This window comes from Podarcis muralis, chromosome 12 (assembly GCF_964188315.1).
Source record: "Podarcis muralis chromosome 12, rPodMur119.hap1.1, whole genome shotgun sequence".
NCBI lineage: Eukaryota > Metazoa > Chordata > Lepidosauria > Squamata > Lacertidae > Podarcis > Podarcis muralis.
The window spans coordinates 18,467,703-18,486,258 of NC_135666.1; the positions used below are offsets into that span (position 1 = coordinate 18,467,703).

Sequence of the window (18,556 nt, forward strand, 5' to 3'; positions counted from 1 at the left end):
GTGAGAGAGCTGTTCCATGTAGTGATCACCTCTGATTTTCAGGGCTTGATTATTCCTTTTAATCTTGAAAGAAGGAGATGCTCAAATAGCTGCACTTGATCACTTTAGATTATGGGTAATGCCATCTAACATCTTGCCTTGCCAAATTGCTTGAAAGTTTTTTTCCCCTTTTAACACCGTCTATGTAAGTAAAACCTATTGAGACTCAATTAAGAATTTTATTAGGTTTTCTTACAGTTATAAGGATGGGCAATGGATGTTGGATAAAAGGCACTGGCTTTACAGGCTCTACAGCGGTAGGGAATTTTGCTCGCTTAATGATGCTGCTGCTTTATGTTCCTTTGCGGCAGTGGAAATAGCTACTATCCATTACAGTCAAGAAACTGCGTGGAAGCAAGTCTCTAGCTTTTAGTCCTCCATGTATGTGAGAGTTTTCTTCTAGTAGTTACCCCATTTGTTTTATACCGTTGATGTTGTTTTTGTTTGAACCAAATTCATAGTACTGTAGTTGTTAGCGGTTGCTGACTTCGACTATTCTTTGTTTGTTTAAAATATTTATATACCTTTTATTTTAAAAATATCCAAAGCAGTTCATAACAGTAAGAAGCAATAAAACTGTGAAACTAATGCAATATCTCTGAAAGCTTTCCGCAGTATTTATTTGCATCCGCAATATTTAGCAGTACGTAGGCCTGTGAATAGCTGTTAAGGGAGGCCTGAGTGAACAAGTATGCTTTTAACATAGACTGAAACTCCAACAACCATCTCAATAAACCATGTATTTGTTGCTCTCTGTGGGGAATAGGGGCAACCTTACAACCCTCATCAACCTTAACAAGCTACAGTTCCCAGGAGTCTTTGGGGGAAGCCATGACAGTTAACATGGTATAATAGCACTTTAAATGTATGGTGTGGGTGTGGTCTTGCATTCATTTTTTATATTAGTTATACTGCCCTTCTTCTCATTAGGAGCATGTACAACATAATAAGTACAATTGTTACAGTAATTTAGAACATGTTAAATTTCATCTCTAAAATACATAATACCAGATTACCAATCTGCTGAGACCCCTCAGTTGCCTGATTCATATCCCCAAACCCCAAGCAATCAAGTATACTTTCATTGTATGTCTAAATGATATCAATTTGTGGTGAACAAATTCAGTTCCTCAGGGAGCGAGTCCCAGAACTGGGGTGCCACCACAGAAGAGGCCCTGTTCCAAGTTGCCGCCCCACAGGCCATACCAACCAGTGGCACCACAAAAGTTACCAAATTCAAAAGGATTTGAGGTTTTGAATAAATCAGGAAAAAGGCCAGATGTCTATCTTCAACATTTACAAAAATAAAATAGTTCCCCCCCTGTTCCAGATTGATTGTGAAACTTCAAGTCACTCCCCCTTCTTTATTACATGCAGCTAGTTGTGTTAGGGGGGATTTTGTCATGAGCTAGGAAGACTTTCTCACATCAATCTGCCTGCTGTTTCAATGAAAAGAATCCTTTATTAAAACCGGTTAGTCTACAGGGCTGCTGTCAAGTTTTTAGGTTTTGTTATTTTGCAAAGTTGGAGGCATCCAGACATGTTTAAGGTTAACTAAGTAGAGAACAGTGTGAAATTTGATTCAGGCGAGTCAGAAAGTGGATCACTACATTTGTTTTTACAGGTCTTATGCAACCCAGACAACTCTTTTTACACTTTCTGCATTTTTAACCCAATGTATTTTTATGTGATTTCAGCAGTTCTCTTTCCAGAGCTGAAAATTCTTAACTTAGAAACCATTGTGGAAAAAGACTCCCCGCCTCCCTTTCTCGAACATTTGACTCACTATGCAAACACTTAAGCTGATTAGTTGTTCTGAATTAAGCTGCCATTCAGACTTTTACTATACAGATTGTTCAGCTTGTATGGTTACCATTAAAGTGCATTTTCATGTGCTGTTTCTTCCTCATGAGTCTGGTCCTCTAGCTGTCTAAATGAACAAGCAAAGGAAGTGGGATTTGCAGCCAGTCAGCTGATCTTCAGTGCTTGCAAAGCCCTGTTCCTTTGCTCACATAGTTTGATTTTAAACCATGCAGGCAAAGTAAAACCATTCAGGCTGGTATAATTTTAGTCCCTGAAATGTACCATTTAACTTCTCCCCATGCCATAACTGTCCCTCCATTGTGACCTTTCCACCTATGGAAAGCCCTATTCCCCTCACAAAGCTACAGTTGTCAGAGTGGTATAACAGCCATTCCCTCTTCAGAGAGCCCTTCTAACAACTCTTGACACCCTTAAACTACAGCTATAATAATAATAATAATAATAATAATAATAAATTTATTTATACCCCGCACATCTGGCTGGGTTTCCCCAGCCACTCTGGGTGGCTCCCAACCAAATATTAAAAACACAATACAGCATTAAACATTAAAAACTTCCCTAAACAGGGCTCCTTCATATGTCTTTTAAAAGTAAGATAGTTGCTTATTTGCTTGACATCTGATGGGAGGGCGTTTCACAGGGCAGGAGCCACTACCGAGAAGGCCCTCTGCCTGGTTCCCTGGAACCTCACTTCTCACAGTGAGGGAACCGTCAAAAGGCCCTTGGCGCTAGATCTCAATGTCTGGGCTGAACGGTGGGGGTGGAGACGCTCCTTCAGGTATACAGGACTGAGGCCGTTTAGGACTTTAAAGGTCAGCACCAACACTTTGAATTGTGCTCTGAAACGTACTGGGAACCAATGTAGGTATTTCAGGACTGGTGTTATACAGTCTCGGCAGCCACTCCTAGTCACCAGTCTAGCTGCCACATTCTGGATTAATTGCAGTTTCCGAGTCACCTTCTGGCGAGACAATCCATGGGCAGGTAGGGTCTCAGCCTGCGTACCAGATGAAGCTGGTAGACAACTGCCCTGGACACACAATTGACCTGCGCCTCCATGGACAGCTGTGAGTCCAAAATGACTCCCAGGCTGCTCACCTGGTCCTTCAGGGGCACAGTTACCCTATTCAAGACCAGGGAGTCCTTCACACCAGCCCCCCCCCGTCCCCCAAGAAAAGTACTTCTGTCTTGTCAGAATTCGACCTCAATCTGTTAGCTGCCATCCATCCTCCAACCGCCTCCAGGCACTCACACAGGACCTTCACTGTCTTCACTGGTTCTGATTTAAAAGAGAGGTAGAGCTGGGTATCATCCACATATTGATGAACACCCAGCCCAAACCCCCTGATGATCTCTCCCAGCAGCTTACTATAAATATTAAAAAGCATGGGGGAGAGGACAGAACTCTGAGGTACTCCACAAGTGAGAGTCCAGGGGGCTGAACACTCATCTCCCAACACCACTTTCTGGCCATGGCCCAGGAGAAAGGAGCGGAACCACTGTATAATGGTCTCCCCAGCTCCCAGCCCCCCCCGATGGTCCAGAAGCATGCCATGATTGATGGTATCAAAGGTCGCTGAGAGATCCAGCAGAACTAGGAAACAGCTCTCCCCTTTGTCCCTAGCCTGCCGGAGATCATCGACCAGTGTGATCAAGGCAGTTTCAGTCCATGATGAGGCCTGAATCCCAATTGGAAGGGATCCAAATGGTCCGCATCCTCCAGGCATGCTTGGAGTTGTTCAGCAACTACCCGCTCAGTCACCTTGCCCAAGAATGGTAGGTTTGAGACTGGGTGATAGTTGGCCATATTGGCCGGGTCTAAAGATGTTTTTTTAAGAAGCGGTTTAATGACCGCCTCTTTCAGTAGGCCTGGGAAGCATTCACCATCCCACAGAGCCCATCCCCCAGCCCTTCCTGGCTCGCTTTTATGAGCCAGGATGGACAAGGATCAAGAAGATAGGTGGTTGGTTTCTTTGTGGGAAGCCATGACAGTTTAAAGTGGTACCAAAGTGCTTTAAATGTATGGCATGAATGTGGCCTAAGTTTGTCATCCAAACAAAGACTCGTCCTCCCACTAAGCTGTAGCTGTGAAGTTGGGGGGAGGGACATTGAATGGAAATAAGATGGATTTATTTCAAGTCAGTCCAGTCTCAATTTCCCTTGCCCCATTCACCATCTTTAGAGATGTAAACTGTTTGTTTAAGAGCTAGAATTACATGCATGAAACAGACAGAGTTGCTATAAATCAAGCCAAAACTATTAATGAATGTTGTCTAGTGTTAAGTATGACATGTCTTTAAAAAATAGTTCCAGATGTTCCTCACTGCACACTCTCATTGCAGGGTACTGGGCAAGATGTGTAGTCAGCATGTCTATGTCTTTCCCCCAAACTTTGTGTTTACATAATCTTCAGCCAAGATGTAGAACTATGCCACTGCTGATGCCAAACCATCATTTGACATTACATCTGAACCATCTCAGATGATGTCTGCCCTCCCTAGAAGTAATTGGGCCAGAAACATGAAGAGTGAATTTTCTTGTCCCCAGGAAAAGAATTAGAGAATAAATAGACTTGCCACTTGGTTGCTAGCCTGTGAGAGTTTGTGGCCTTTGCTTGCCAAATGAAATTAAGCAGCTGGAATTGTGGCTTTTTGCTATTAAAACGACATCCAAGAGCAGCTAGTTAATTGACCATGACTGTCATTTTCAATTGAGTGGCTTGGGACTGTATCTTTTAGCCTGGTAGTAGCTAAAATGGGCTAATGACCAATTCATGTTGTTCAGCACCAGAAAATGAATAGGCACTAATTTTTGTCGTGAGCATTGGGGTGGTAGTTTAATGTAATTTGAGAGATTAAAAAATAAATCAGTATTGCTGGAAAATGTTCCATGGAGGAAGGAATTAGCATAATGTTCTGCCACATAAATTCCTGTTCGTATTCAGCAGCTATCTTTCTTTCTTTCTTTTTTAATTCACAAGAGTGCTACATTTCTGTGCAGATGTCATTTGTTGCCTGGAAAAGTGTTCTAAATGACTATGTGGAAGAATTTGGGATTACTGGAATGAAGCAAACACTTTTTGAGCTGTGACACGGGGGTTCCTGCTTGATCCTGCTGTCAGATGTAGTTTCTGTTGCTAATTTCTTCAGCTTTTATAAATTTTCATTGATGTAGAAAAGGAATGGGGAACCCATAAGCCTCCAGACATTTCAGAACTAGAGCTCCCATCATCCCTGACCGTTGGGTCATGCTAGCTGGAACTGATGGACCTGGAGTCCAACAACCTCTGGAGGGCCACAGATCTCTGATACATATTTTAAGTTATCGAGCACATGTTTATAGAATTGACCCATTAAGGAAGCCTTGTTGGCCCTTAAGAAAAATTGTAAAACCCCATTTATCTTCAAGAATCTAATATGTGTTGGCAAAGTCACTTAAATAATGTAGATGGAGTCCAGGGACAAAAATACTGATAACGTTACGTTGCTGAGGAAACGTAACAAAACAATATATAATTTGAGGAGATATACACAGAGAGATTTTGGTCTTTCCTAGGCATTGCTTGGCTCTTCATATAAAAATTTAATAATCTTCAACATAATATGATGATGATGAGGCTAGTGGTGATGAAGGTGAGGACCTCTTTAATCTCTCGTGACCTGGCAATGGAATATGGTCCCATGATATGGTTTGAGGGCACATGAGGTTGCCACCTTCCTGATGCTGAGCAGGTCTCGGTCTGATCAGTGCGTGGATGGAAGACTTCAAGTTTCCATGATGGGAGAAAAGTAGCGTGTAAATGTAAATGTAAATAAAATAAATAAATGCTCTCTCAAAAGAGGCTCAATTGATACCTTAACGCTACTATTTTTTTAGGGTTCAGTTTAAAATGTTTTTATTCTCTCTGTCATTTTAGGACCTCATTTTAACTGTTCCTCAAACTTTCCCAGTCTGCTGTTTTATGGTATGTTTTATTGCTTTTTAAAATGATACACACCACCCATGTGCATGGTGCTTTTTGAGACACAAGAGGACAGGTTCCTGCTGTGAGGAGCTTAGAATCTAAAATTCAGCGTGGGAAACAGCGAAAGAAAGGAATTGAAGTTGAAGCAAGGACTGAATAGGAAAGTGATACACGGTTGTTTCAAATTGCATATTCTTAGGTGGAGTTACAGTTGGCTGTTTTGCATATTTGGGGGCAAACTTTTCATGCGTGTTTGTTGTAGCTGCTGTGGCAGCCATAATGGGATAAGATTTTATGAGGGATGGTCTGCAAATATCTTCAATATGAGGGCTGACTAGGGCTGTGCTGCCACACAGTAATTTTTGCTTGTGAGTTGGGAAGCAGTTACTGCTAACAGTGTGCTCCTCTCCCCTCCTGCAAACAAAGAACACACATTACACATTATATTGCAAACCCATTCAGCCTTATTTTGTCACCTTGTAGGTTTGGGACTCCATTGAGAAACCTCACAGAAAGCACTGTAACATGATTACTCTGAATCTGCTGTTTCCCCCCACCCCCAAAAGTCTCCCAGCTGCTGAGTTTTTGTTAGTTAGTTGCTTGATTACATTTCTCTAACCGAAATCCTGGAAGGCATTCTGAATGAGATGTAATCCAACCTCTAGTCTAGTGTTTGTTGTTTCTGGGTTGTTGGACTGAAGAAAGTAATAGGAATCCAACTTGTACAATAAAAGCTGTGTCTTTTCCCACCTCAGCAAACAACCCAAAAGCTTGCTTTGGCTGTTCCTTTGAGCACGACAGAAGCATGCATGGAAAAATATGATTATTAGCAAATTAACAAAAGGGGATGCTTGCTTTTTTTAAGAGAGGAAAATGGATATATTGGATTCCCTCCTCCCTTTGCACTCGTTATAATTCCAGGTCCTCCAACATTATGTTCCAAATGACTTAAAATCAGGGCAGAAGATACAGAGCAGATTTCTCACCCTTTCATAAATCCAGGCCTCTGGGAAGCATATCACGGGGTTTTCCCCCCAGCTCAAGCCTAGCCTCTTATGCTCAGTACCCCAAGTGCAATGACCACCTAGGTAAATGGGCTATTATAGCAATATATTTAAAAAATATATATGAAACATTTTCCTCATTTACAAAAGCGCATGCACCCTCTCTTTCTTCAGGTTGTGTTTGCTACAGATCAGTTACATTTGTTGTGAGACATTGGTGTTATATGCAGTATAGGGCCCATTTCCTACATTCCTACATTCATTCATCCTTTTCAACGGTTCTTCCACTGGTATTTCTTTTCTGTGGTTCCTTACTGACTGCCCACTCCTGGCATGCTAAAAGCAACTACTAAAGGCATGCCTTGCTATTGAGAAATAAGTGCCCTCAGTGTGGTGGGCCATGTAATGGCTGAGGGTGCAAATACATAAGAACATTTATGTAAGAACCCTGCTGAATGATCCAAAGGCCATCTAGTGCAGCATTCCGTTCTCATAGTGGCCAGTCAGATGCTCATGGGAAGCCTGCAAACAGAGCCCAAGTGCAACAGCAACTAGCAATTCCCAGCAACTGGGATGGAGGTAGTTGCTGGTGGCCTTATCTGACTAATCTGATCAACTCTTACAAGTAGTTCAGGAATCAGGATACATTCCCAATTCAAGACAGATAAAACAAAGTGCTTCTTTCCACAGTGCATAGTTAAACTATGGAATTCACTCCCACAGGAATTCTCACCCAAGAAAGCTTGTTTGACCCCCATTTTGATGGCATATTGGTCTGATATCTAGCAATGACCATCTGGTTTTGTCATGCTTTTGATTTACAGAATCACTTGCTTATCTCATCCTTATCTGTACATTCCTTTGCAGCGCTGTTCTTGTCATTTGCTGCTGATTTTGTTGCTCTATGTCTTGCTTTCTATTTACTGTATATATTCTTTGCAGGACAGAAAGGCAGGATAAAAATAGTTTATTAATAAAATGTGTGCTTAGATTTGGTTTGATTTCAGTGCAGCTTAAGAGCTGTTCAGCCCTATTACACAGATTGATGTAGCTGGCAAGGATGGTAGATTCATGGACTGTACCACTTCAGATTGCAGATGGGGATGTATGTATCACATTTTAAATATTTCCCCCACAGAAGAAGCTCCCTGAGTGTACTGTCTGAGCACTGGGATGAAAGGGACTTTGGTAAAGTTTTCGCTTTGTTGAGAATATTTTCTACACACAGGAAGTTTCTTATGAGTCTCCTACCTGCAGTCTGAGGTCTTACACACTGGAAAGCACATTTTTTCCTGTGTAATCTATAGATTCCCATCCCTTAGATTCCCTTCAATAAAAAAAGGAAAACAACTAATAAACATTAGGGGATTTTAATTCAGGACGCCTGAAGTGTTTCGAGCTGCTGATTCAGAGTTCCATATGCTGAGTTGTTGCTGCTCACATTAGAACTGTTGCAATCTTTTAAGTATAAGCTATTACTTTAGCTCTGTTCAAACAGTGCTCTCTGCTGGCCTTCCTGTAGGGACCTTTTGAAACATATTAGCCTTACACAAATGTACTGTGAAATCCTTTGTGTTTGTGATGTTGACACTGTGATCATAAAGATATAAATCCTTGTTACTAACATTTAGGCATACACAAAGAAGCAGGGCTTTTTAAAGTTTACAGTGTCTGAAAAAAAACTGCTTGGGAAGTTTTAGGAATCTTTTCTTCTGAGCATTAAGATTTGCTGAAGTTTATCCTGTCGGAGAGGGACGCGGGTGGCGCTGTGGGTAAAACCTCAGCGCCTAGGACTTGCCGATCGTCAGGTCAGCGGTTCGAATCCCCGCGACGGGGTGCGCTCCTGTCGTTCGGTCCCAGTGCCTGCCAACCTAGCAGTTCGAAAGCACACCCGGGTGCAAGTAGATAAATAGGGACCGCTTATTAGCGGGAAGGTAAACGGCGTTTCCGTGTGATGCGCTGGCTCGCCAGATGCAGCTTGTCACGCTGGCCACGTGACCCGGAAGTGTCTTCGGACAGCACTGGCCCCCGGCCTCTTAAGTGAGATGGGCGCACAACCCCAGAGTCGGACACGACTGGCCTGTATGGGCAGGGGTACCTTTACCTTTACCTTTATCCTGTCGGAGAAGGTTAGATGACATAGTGTTGAATTAAAATATTCCCAAAGAGCTATAGCTTGGCTGTGCCTTGTCATATGATACTCCATTGTAAAGAAGAGGCTTTCAGGTGATATCCAGCTAAGTCATTTTCAGATTAGACCCATTTGAAATGGTTACTGAAGTCTGCTGATTTCAAGGGGGTCAACTCTAACTAGTGTTGGATACCACTCTCTGTATTTGTTTCTGTTTTCAGAGACAAGAGGAAGATTCTGTTTCATTTTTATTGTTAACAGAAGAATACTGCAATATCTGTTTTATTATTTAATGCTATCATTTCCTCAGGATTGCTTGGTGAAATCAAGAGCACATGACCATGATTAGTGCTGTTCATGGTTTGTTGCCTTAATCAGAGAAAGGCTGTGTTCACACACAGTGCTAAACCACAGTTAAGCACTATGAGTGATAGGGAGCTTCAAGCTTTTGTGTTCTTCTTCTCCCTTCCCCTCAAAATCCTGAGGCCCGCATGTCTAAACTGTTGTTTAACTTTATATATGAATCAGACCATACAGCAAAGCTATGATTTAGCTTACTGCACTAAGCAGTGCTTGTGTTGGGAGACACCAATGACATGTGTTTGCTATCTTGAAACAGGCTGGAGAAGTGGCAAAAAGTGCCTTTGATGTGGCTTGCATGGTGCAGACATGTTGCTTAACCACAGTTAATGCAAACTCACTCCAAGCAGCAGTTTCCACCTTGGATTTTTTCAGTCCTTGATCATGGTTTCCATATTTAGATGCAACACTTAGCCATGGTGAAGAACAGCAAACCAAAGTCACACATTATTTTATGGGTATGAAGACCATGGGTCTTTACATTTCTCTTTTACCATCAAGTGAGGAAGTTTTATAGCCAGGTTGGCTTTGTGTTTGAATGAATTTCCTTGAAATGTTTTTAGTTTTACTTCTACATTTCTTGAAGTCATTGAGTAGTTGACCTGCAGTATTTGTGTTGGGGATGAGATTATTTCTGTATAGGTAGCAAAACATTTATTTCGTAGCAATCTCTGAGGAGCATGCCATAAACCTGTAAAATGTTTACAACCTTTAGGTGTAAACTTGGCTTCCTTGAAGTCCATAGATAAGTGCATTGCTTTAGTCTGTCAGTTGTGAAATACTTTAAGTCAGTTTCAGAATGTCATCAAAGGGAAAAATGTAGCTGGGTGTAAGCAGGAAATAAGAGACTTCACTTGTTTTTACTTGTGGGGTGTAGCTAAGTGATCATATTGTTGTGCTGTTTTATGCAGTTTCCTGATAAACTGGCCAGTCTTCTTACACACTGTGTAAGCTGAATATAAAGCAGTGGATATAGATCTTATAATTATAACTTCCCAATATATCAGGTTAAAAAGTATGCATCGTCTTACAGGTGCATATGCATTATACTTATAGCCTCATCCAAAAGTTATTGAAAATGTAACATTTAGAGCAAGGATAGCCAACGTGGTGGCTTCCTGATGCTGTTGGACTACAGTTCCCATAATCCCTGACTATTGGCCATGCTGGTTGGGGCTGACTGGAGTTGCAGTCCAAACCATCTGGAGGACACTCCATTCGTGGCCCCTCATTTGGAGGTTTAGACTATGAGGTCAGGTGTGGCGAACCTTTGGCCCTCCAGATGTTGCTCAGCTACAAGTCCCACTGACACTGGCCTTTGTCCGTGCTTGCTAGGATTCATGGAAATTAAGAACATCAGATGCACTTGTTGGATCAGGCCAATGGCCCATCCAGTCCAGCATCCTATTCCCACAGAGGCCGTCCAGATGCCTTGTGGGAAACCCTCAAACAAGAACTGAGCCCAAGAGTACTCTCACTTCCTGTAGATTCCAGAAGCTGGTATTCAGCAGCATCACTGCCTCTGAAGGTGGAGGCAGAGCATAGCTATCATGGCTAGTAGTGACTGATAACCAGACCTCTTTTAAAGCCACGCAAGTTGGTGGCCATCACTGCCTCCTGTGGAAGTGAGTTCCATAGTTCAACTCTGCACTGCATGAAGAAGTACTTTCCTTTATTTGTCCTGAATCTTCTTCCATTCAGCTGTCCATGAGTTCTAGTGTTATGAGAGAGTGAGAAAGAAACATTTCTGTCCACTTTCTCCATGCATGCATAGTGTAATAAACTTCTATCATGTTTGACTTTTCTCTAAACAGCCTTTCACAAGGAAGTCATTCCATCCCCTTGATATTATTGGTTGCCCTTTTCTGCACCCTTTCCACTTTTACCATACACTTTTTGAAGGAAGGTGATCAGAACTTTCAACAATATTCCATTTGTGGGAGCACCATAATTTGTATAATGGTATTATGATATTGGCAGTTCTTTTTTCAGTTTATTATTCAATGATCCCTAGTAGGGAATTTACCTTTCACTGTCAGCTCAGACCCTACAAGTTGTGGCTCGGCAACATCTGGAGGGCCAATGGTTCCCCACTTTTCTGTTAGGTTAATGTGCCTTTAACTTGAGTGGAAGAACTGCATATTCTGAAGTAGATCTGCATTCCCACATTATGCTTGCATATCTAAAGACTGAGCTATGAATTAGGAAGCTTCCCCGTCCACTCATTCTGAATCTTGCCCCAGCTGATTTACCTAGCTGCATTGTCGATATATTTATACCTTACAATGTTGTTCTTAAGTATGAGCGAAAGTTTGAAAATCATTGGCAGTGGAGGATTTGGTGGAAGAATAAGGCTATTGCTTTGAAAGAGAAAATAAGAACATTTTTCATCACTAGACAGCTGTTGAATGCCAGAAAATTGATATTACAGTGGTACCTCGGGTTACATACGCTTCAGGTTACAGACTCCGCTAACCCTGAAATAGTACCTCGGGTTAAGAACTTTGCTTCAGGATGAGAACAGAAATTGTGCTCCAGCAGCACAGCAGCAGTGGGAGGCCCCATTAGCTAAAGTGGTGCTTCAGGTTAAGAAGAGTTTCAGGTTAAGAACGGACCTCCAGAACGAATTAAGTACTTAACCCGAGGTACCACTGTATTTTTATACCTACTTACGAGATCCTACAGTAATAGAAGCTGCTGTCAAACTAGTTTAGGATGTTCCTTGCCTTCTCTAGTCTTGCTGACCTACTGTTTTATGTAATACCTTTGCTGAACAGGAAGAGTCGCAAGAGGCTTGCCTCCAGCTGCTGGAGAATGGCATGTAGGGATTTTTTTATGGTTGTGGTTGTGAAATAGAAATAGAGCCCGTCTCCTTTTCTAAGATTCTTTCACGAAGGCAACAATGCCTGTTACAAATTCGTAAGCTGTTTGAGAGCAATGCAGGTTTTAATAAGGACACATATAAATGTTAGGCTTCTTTTGAAGATAGGTTTCAAGTGTTGCACTGATAAGAATCAAGTGTTAGGTTCAAAGTGCTGCCCACACAGTACTTCACTCTTTCCCAGTCTGGCACTTCAGTGGACTAGCTTCCCCTCAAGCCCCAGCCTGCATGAAGGGATGAAGGAAGTTGTAGTCTACAACATCTGGAGGGTGGCATATGGAAGATCTTCCAGCAGGGGATAAAATGCTGTTAGTTAGTCAGCATTACTACCTGTTTTCCAGAAGGATAATTGTGGTTTGTGATTTGAGGATTCTGCATTTTCATCCTCTGATCAGTGGCTATGTCCAAGGAAAGGGGAATTGGTGTACCTCTGTCATGGCACCTGGTTTAACCTTTCAGCCAACACTACTTGTTCATATCTACAAGTGTGCTGGTGCAAGACAATACTGCAAAGCTATGCAGGTTCTCTAGTAGATATCAACAAATAACTGAATGCCTTGCTGAAAGTGCAAATACCACCTTGTTGTGGTCCTCACCTCTATTTCTCTGCCAGTATTTTCATTATGCTTATGGAGTATTTAGGACTTTCTTGTAGCAGTTGAGGTATATTGTAAAACAGAATAATAATCACTTTTTGCATGTCACTCCCAAGTTTGATGGTGACATTGAAGTTCACCCAACTGGAGATTCCTGTCTTGCTTTTCTTTCTGATCTTCCTAATATTTGATTGCTGTGTAATGGGGTAAAGCAGGAACTGATGTTGCAGAAAAAGTTGTGTTTGCTAGTAATCTTTTAATATCAGCTCCATTGTCACCATAGGCAGCTGGGCATGGAGGAAGCTGGCGTGTGCATCTCAGCCTTACTGTACTGGAGCCAGAGTTAGAAATAGAGGAAGCTGACTTACATTGTGTCCGAGCCACTGGTCTACCTAGCTTAGTACTGTCTATGCTAACTGACAGTGACTCTCCCAAGATTTCAGGCAGGATTCTCTCCCAGCCCTACCTGGAGATGCCGGGAATTCAACTTGGGACATTATATTTGCAGGAGTTATGGCACTTTCACAAATTGGATGGAGAACTTAGGGCAAATGCACTGTTAGGGACAATCAAAAGGCAAATTCAGTTTCCAGAGACTTTCAAATATGGAGCTTCGGCATGCTGAGTAGGTCTTGTGCCACTGCATGACATCTCCACGCCTCAATCCTTGTGACTAGAACTAGGCAGTGCTTTTCTAGTCATGAGTTTTCTCAACTAGAAGTGGACTGTAGTCCATGAAACAGTTTATGCCACAATAAAACTGTCAGTCTCTGTGCTGCTAGACTTTTTGTTCAACAAAAACATGTCGTGCGTACTTATACTTTGTGGATACTAAAAAATGAGGTTGTCATTTGGTAGTTAGATAAGAGGCTAGAAGTCATCTAAGTTTTATTTAACAAGATTTATATACTGCTTAATCAACAAAGATTAGCAGTTTACATAAAACAATATGATGTATTCATTTTAAAAATACCGAAAAAACCAAATGTTGAAGTATAGACACATGCACTCCCCCCCTCTCTCTCTCTCTCTCACACACACACACACACACACACACACACACACACACACCAGTTTTAAAACAAATGTATATGATAAAATTATATTTGCAAATCCTTATGTTGACTGGTTATTTTTATTTCATGCACCACTATCAAGATGTCACCTAATTGTGCTACATATATGCATAAACCACATGCACACATGGTGCTGTTTTTGTTCAAAACCTTCCTGCCCGTAGGTGGAATTAGCAAAGCTTCTATAAATATAAACTTTTGTGCAATGTATGAACTATGAAGGAGCAGCACAACCATGTCATGGCTAATGAGATTAAAATAAGATAGTTTTGCTTTCTAATGGGTTTTCTTTCTGAGCATGAAATCAAAGTGTGTCCTCCCTCCCTCTGCTAGTTGTGCTGCCAACAGTGATGTGACTGGGTGGGGAAAGTATGCACTTAGTACCACGTAGCTTGAGAAGTAGCTTGCAGGATGTTGTTTTCAAACAGCAGAGGGAGTGTAGCAGCAAAGCAATGGGCAGGGCAAGAACATGAAAACACCCAGTATGTAGATTTTGATGAAAAAAGAAAGGAAGGAGAAAATACAGGAAACTTTAGTGACTTCCATTAAAGAGGAGCCTTGTCAATATTTTTTTTCTGTGCTATGCTGGCAGCAACATAACTGACCTAATAATTATTTGGGATATATTTTCCTCCAGCAGTTTTCACACTTCCTTTCAACAGTTCCTTTAAACCCTGGTTAACTCTATATCTCATTTATTATGTAGAACTTGGGGTTGCCACCAAATGTACACTTAATAAGAATGCAGTTTTTAACAGGTGTACCTGTACAATTATATTTTCAAACATCTGGTTGTCATCATTCACACTCCTGGTTGGTGTATGCTTAAGAACAAAGGTTAGCTTCTCATATTTTAAAAGTGTGTGCATTGACTCTTCAGAGTGGTGTGGAACAGAATAATGCCAACGAGGCAGAAAACTGTTTTAGTCTGCTGCATAGGTTCTGTATAGGTTCTGCTAGATATTTTGAAATGTAACTTCCACCCCTCGTTTTATATATTGCCTATTTGTTGATGATCTACAAGAACTAAGAGTTCTTCTACTCATTTATCCACCTCAGGGGACCTGGTGACTTCCCACTTTTGCAGAATGCTGTGCTTGACTAACATTACATGCATAAGTTACCACTATTAAATTTCAGTGACCTGAAAGGGCAGAGGAGGGAATAGAACCACGGGAAATGGTGATCCATGGCATGCAAATTAAGCATCCAACTTGCACATGCTTTACATCATACAAAAAGCCTCAAGATCAAGCCAAGGTATCTGCATACAAGGCCGAAATGTCTCCTGTCTGAAATTCTGGAAGGGTGCTGCCAGTCCATGTTGACAGTACTGAGCTAGTTTGGACCAATAGTCTGACTCAATATAAGATGGCTTCCTTTGTTCCTATGTATCATTGGGAAGCAGGGAATGGAAGAGTTACAAATAAAAGGTTGTGACTGTGACAACATGTTTGGAAACTTTTGAGCATGGAATGGGGGAAAAAAGATGAAATTATTCTAACAGCTTTCAAGCATCAATCTTCAACAAATCTTAATAGGAATTAAGATTGAGGTTGAATCCTGACAAGACAGAAGTACTGTTTTTGGGTGGCAGGAGGTGGGCAGGTGTGGAGGACTCCCTGGTCCTGGATGGGGTAACTGTGTCCCTGAAGGGCCAGGTGCGCAGCCTGGGAGTCATTGTGGACTTGCAGCTGTCCATGGAGGTGCAGGTCAGTTCTGTGTCCAGGCATTTGTTTATCAGCTCCATCTGGTATGTAGGCTGAGACCCTTTCTGCCCACGGACTGTCTCGCCAGAGTGGTGCATGCTCTGGTTATCTCTCGCTTGGACTACTGCAATGCGCTCTGTGTGGGGCTACCTTTGAAGGTGACCCAGAAACTACAACTAATCCAGAACGCGGGAGCTAGGCTGGTGACTGGGAGCGGCTGCCGAGACCACATAACACCTACATTGGCTCCCAGTACATTTCCAAGCACAATTCAAAGTGTTGGTGCTGACCTTTAAAGCCCTAAACAGCCTCGGTCCAGTATACCTGAAGGAGCGTCTCCGCCCCCATCGTTCTGCCCTGACACTGAGGTCCAGCGCCAAAGGCCTTCTGGCGGTTCCCTCACTGCGAGAAGCCAAGTTACAGGGAACCAGACAGAGGGCCTTCTCGGTAGTGGCACCTGCCCTGTGGAATACCCTTCCATCAGATGTCAAAGAGAACAACAACTCCCAGACTTTTAGAAGACATCTGAAGGCAGGCCTGTTTAGGGAAGCTTTTAATGTTTGATGCATTACTGTATTTTAATGTTTTGTTGGAAGCCGCCCAGAGTGGCTGGGGAAGCCCAGCCAGATGGGCGGGGTATAAATAATATGCTATTATTATTATTATTATTATTATTATTATTATTATTATTATTATTATTATTATTATTATTTTATTATCATCCCCTGGAAATGAATGGAACTTCTTTCCAACTTAACGTACTACCATACATACCAGCGGAGTTTGTAGCTTAACTGTCACGGTTGCAATCTGACTGTCAAGCAATATAAAACTAGCAAACAAATAGATAGTTGGCACACAGCTTGTACGAAAACTGTTGCCATGAAAGCTGAAGATTAATTATACCCCTCCCATTGCAGCTATATAGGAACATTCCTGGATTCATATGCTTCAAGATTAGGCCTCCTGGAACCTTAGTTGACCGAACGAGTTCAAAAGCTTCTTCTGTCTTAAACCAAAACAAATTCTGCCTATCCCTGATGCAGATCAGTGGAAAGCTGTGCAGGGCATGTCCTAATATTGGCTCCAAGCACAACAGGTTTGTGATTAACCGTTCAAGAATGTTTTAGTTGCTTATTTGCTATAGTCTAACAATGCCCTTGGCTCAGTACCACCTGCTCTCTCCATGACAGAGTTTGCAATCTGATTCATCTAGGGTAAACAAAGCACACTTGTAATAAATGAACTGCAAACCAGAGTGAAGACTTGGGTCTCTGTCTACTCTACATTCCTTGTCCATGCTCTGGTCATCTCTAGTCTAGAAGAGATTACTGAATCTCCTGTCTCTTTGCTGTTTCTCCAGTCATGTTCTAACTTGCTTGGTTGATTGAGAAATGTGTCTCCTATGTACGGTTCTTTTTCTGACTTAGTCCAGCAGCTAAGACCTTGCAACTCTCCATTTTAACCTCTTCTGATAGCTACCTGTCAGTCTGCATTGACTTCAAACTCCCTATCCTTGGCTGCACTCCAAAATGAGTGTTTATATGTGACTATAAGAGAGTCATTTGTGTGAGATTTCTTCGTGCTGGTTCCCACCATCTAGTTGGTGAGTATTGTTGAGTTAGAAATGGTTCAGAAAACATCAACCAAAATGATCAAGGGGATGGAGTTGCAGTGAAGAAAGGCTGCAGTGTTTCAGACTTTTTAGTTTAGAGAAAAAGTCTAAACTTGATAGACGTTTATAAACGTTTATAAACGTCATTCTTGCATGGCATGGAGAAGGTGGATAGTGAAAAGTCCCCCCCCCCATAACACTAGAATTCATGGACATCCATTGAAGCTTTTATGCTGCACCTGTGGAACAGTGGCCTGTTGGAGTCAGAGGATTGGATCAGCTAGCCCTGCCCATGAACCATAAGGACTTAGCTGTGGCTCATTTCCAGGGAACAAAGCTATTTGTGGGTTGCAATGAGGGTGAGGGCACACCCCCATCAGTGATTGTTGTGGATGGCTTCACTCCTGGGTGAGAGATTGGAGCAGCCAAGGTGGGCGGGCTGTGAGTTAACCTGGCTTCCAAGTGAGAGATGGATTGCTGGGGAGTTGTATCTGTGGTGAGAGCATGAATGAAGGTCACAAATGTGAAGTATTTGATGATTTTGCTATTTCATATTGCCTTGCTGTATTCATTGCACTTCCTGTATCATTCTTTTATATTATATTATTCCACTTTGGGCCAAACAGAACAAACAAACAAACAAACAAACTAATATGGTGCTGATTTAGATGGATCAATAGTCTGAATACATAGAGGGCAAGCTGACATTTGGTTTTTCATTGGCAGAGAGATTTTGAGTGTGTGAGGAGGGGACACTTTCAAACAGGCCGTAGTTGTGGAGTTACCAACCGTGGAATAATTTCTTGTTTATTATGCTTTTTTTGGTTTGCAGGATCCAAACTACTGGATACAGGTGCATCGTCTGGAACATGGTGATGGGGGAATCCTTGACCGTGATGACATTCTCTGTGACGTCGCTGACGATAAAGACAGAGTGAGTATAAATGCTTGGAAGATTGTTCTATATAAGCACCCAGAAGCTTTCACTAATGGTATTCACTGTATAGCTAGAGTACAAAAGGAACGATGGGATAGAAAGGGCATTTTGCAAGGTTTGAACAAATAATTTTGGGATATGAAATAAATCATTTCACATATTTATGCCAGTGCTTGTTCTAATTGCAAATCAGAGTGAGCCTTGGGTCATCAGATGGTGTATGACCACAAACCTCATAGTCCCCAGGCAGCATGGTCAATGTTCAGGAATGGGAGTTGCCATCCACCCCCATCTGGGGGCCCAAGGTTGCGGAAAGCTGGGATAGACTGTGGGAGACAAACAAAAATTTCCAGTATTGTCACCGTAGCGCACTCAAATAATTTGAAGGCAAGAATTAAATTAAACAAGAAAGTATACTTA

At 42.0% G+C, this 18,556-nt stretch overlaps 1 protein-coding gene across 6 annotated transcripts in view; it reads left to right on the plus strand.

Annotated features, from left to right (window-relative positions):
* PARD3 (par-3 family cell polarity regulator) overlaps window positions 1-18,556 on the plus strand; it is a 547,141-nt gene that overhangs the window by 56,939 nt on the left and 471,646 nt on the right. For all 6 annotated transcript variants that reach the window (XM_077936774.1, XM_028749990.2, XM_028749991.2 and 3 more), the window contains exon 2: window positions 18,032-18,133. In XM_077936774.1, coding sequence (XP_077792900.1) covers window positions 18,032-18,133 — 102 coding nt within the window. The remainder of the gene's footprint in view (window positions 1-18,031; window positions 18,134-18,556) is intronic.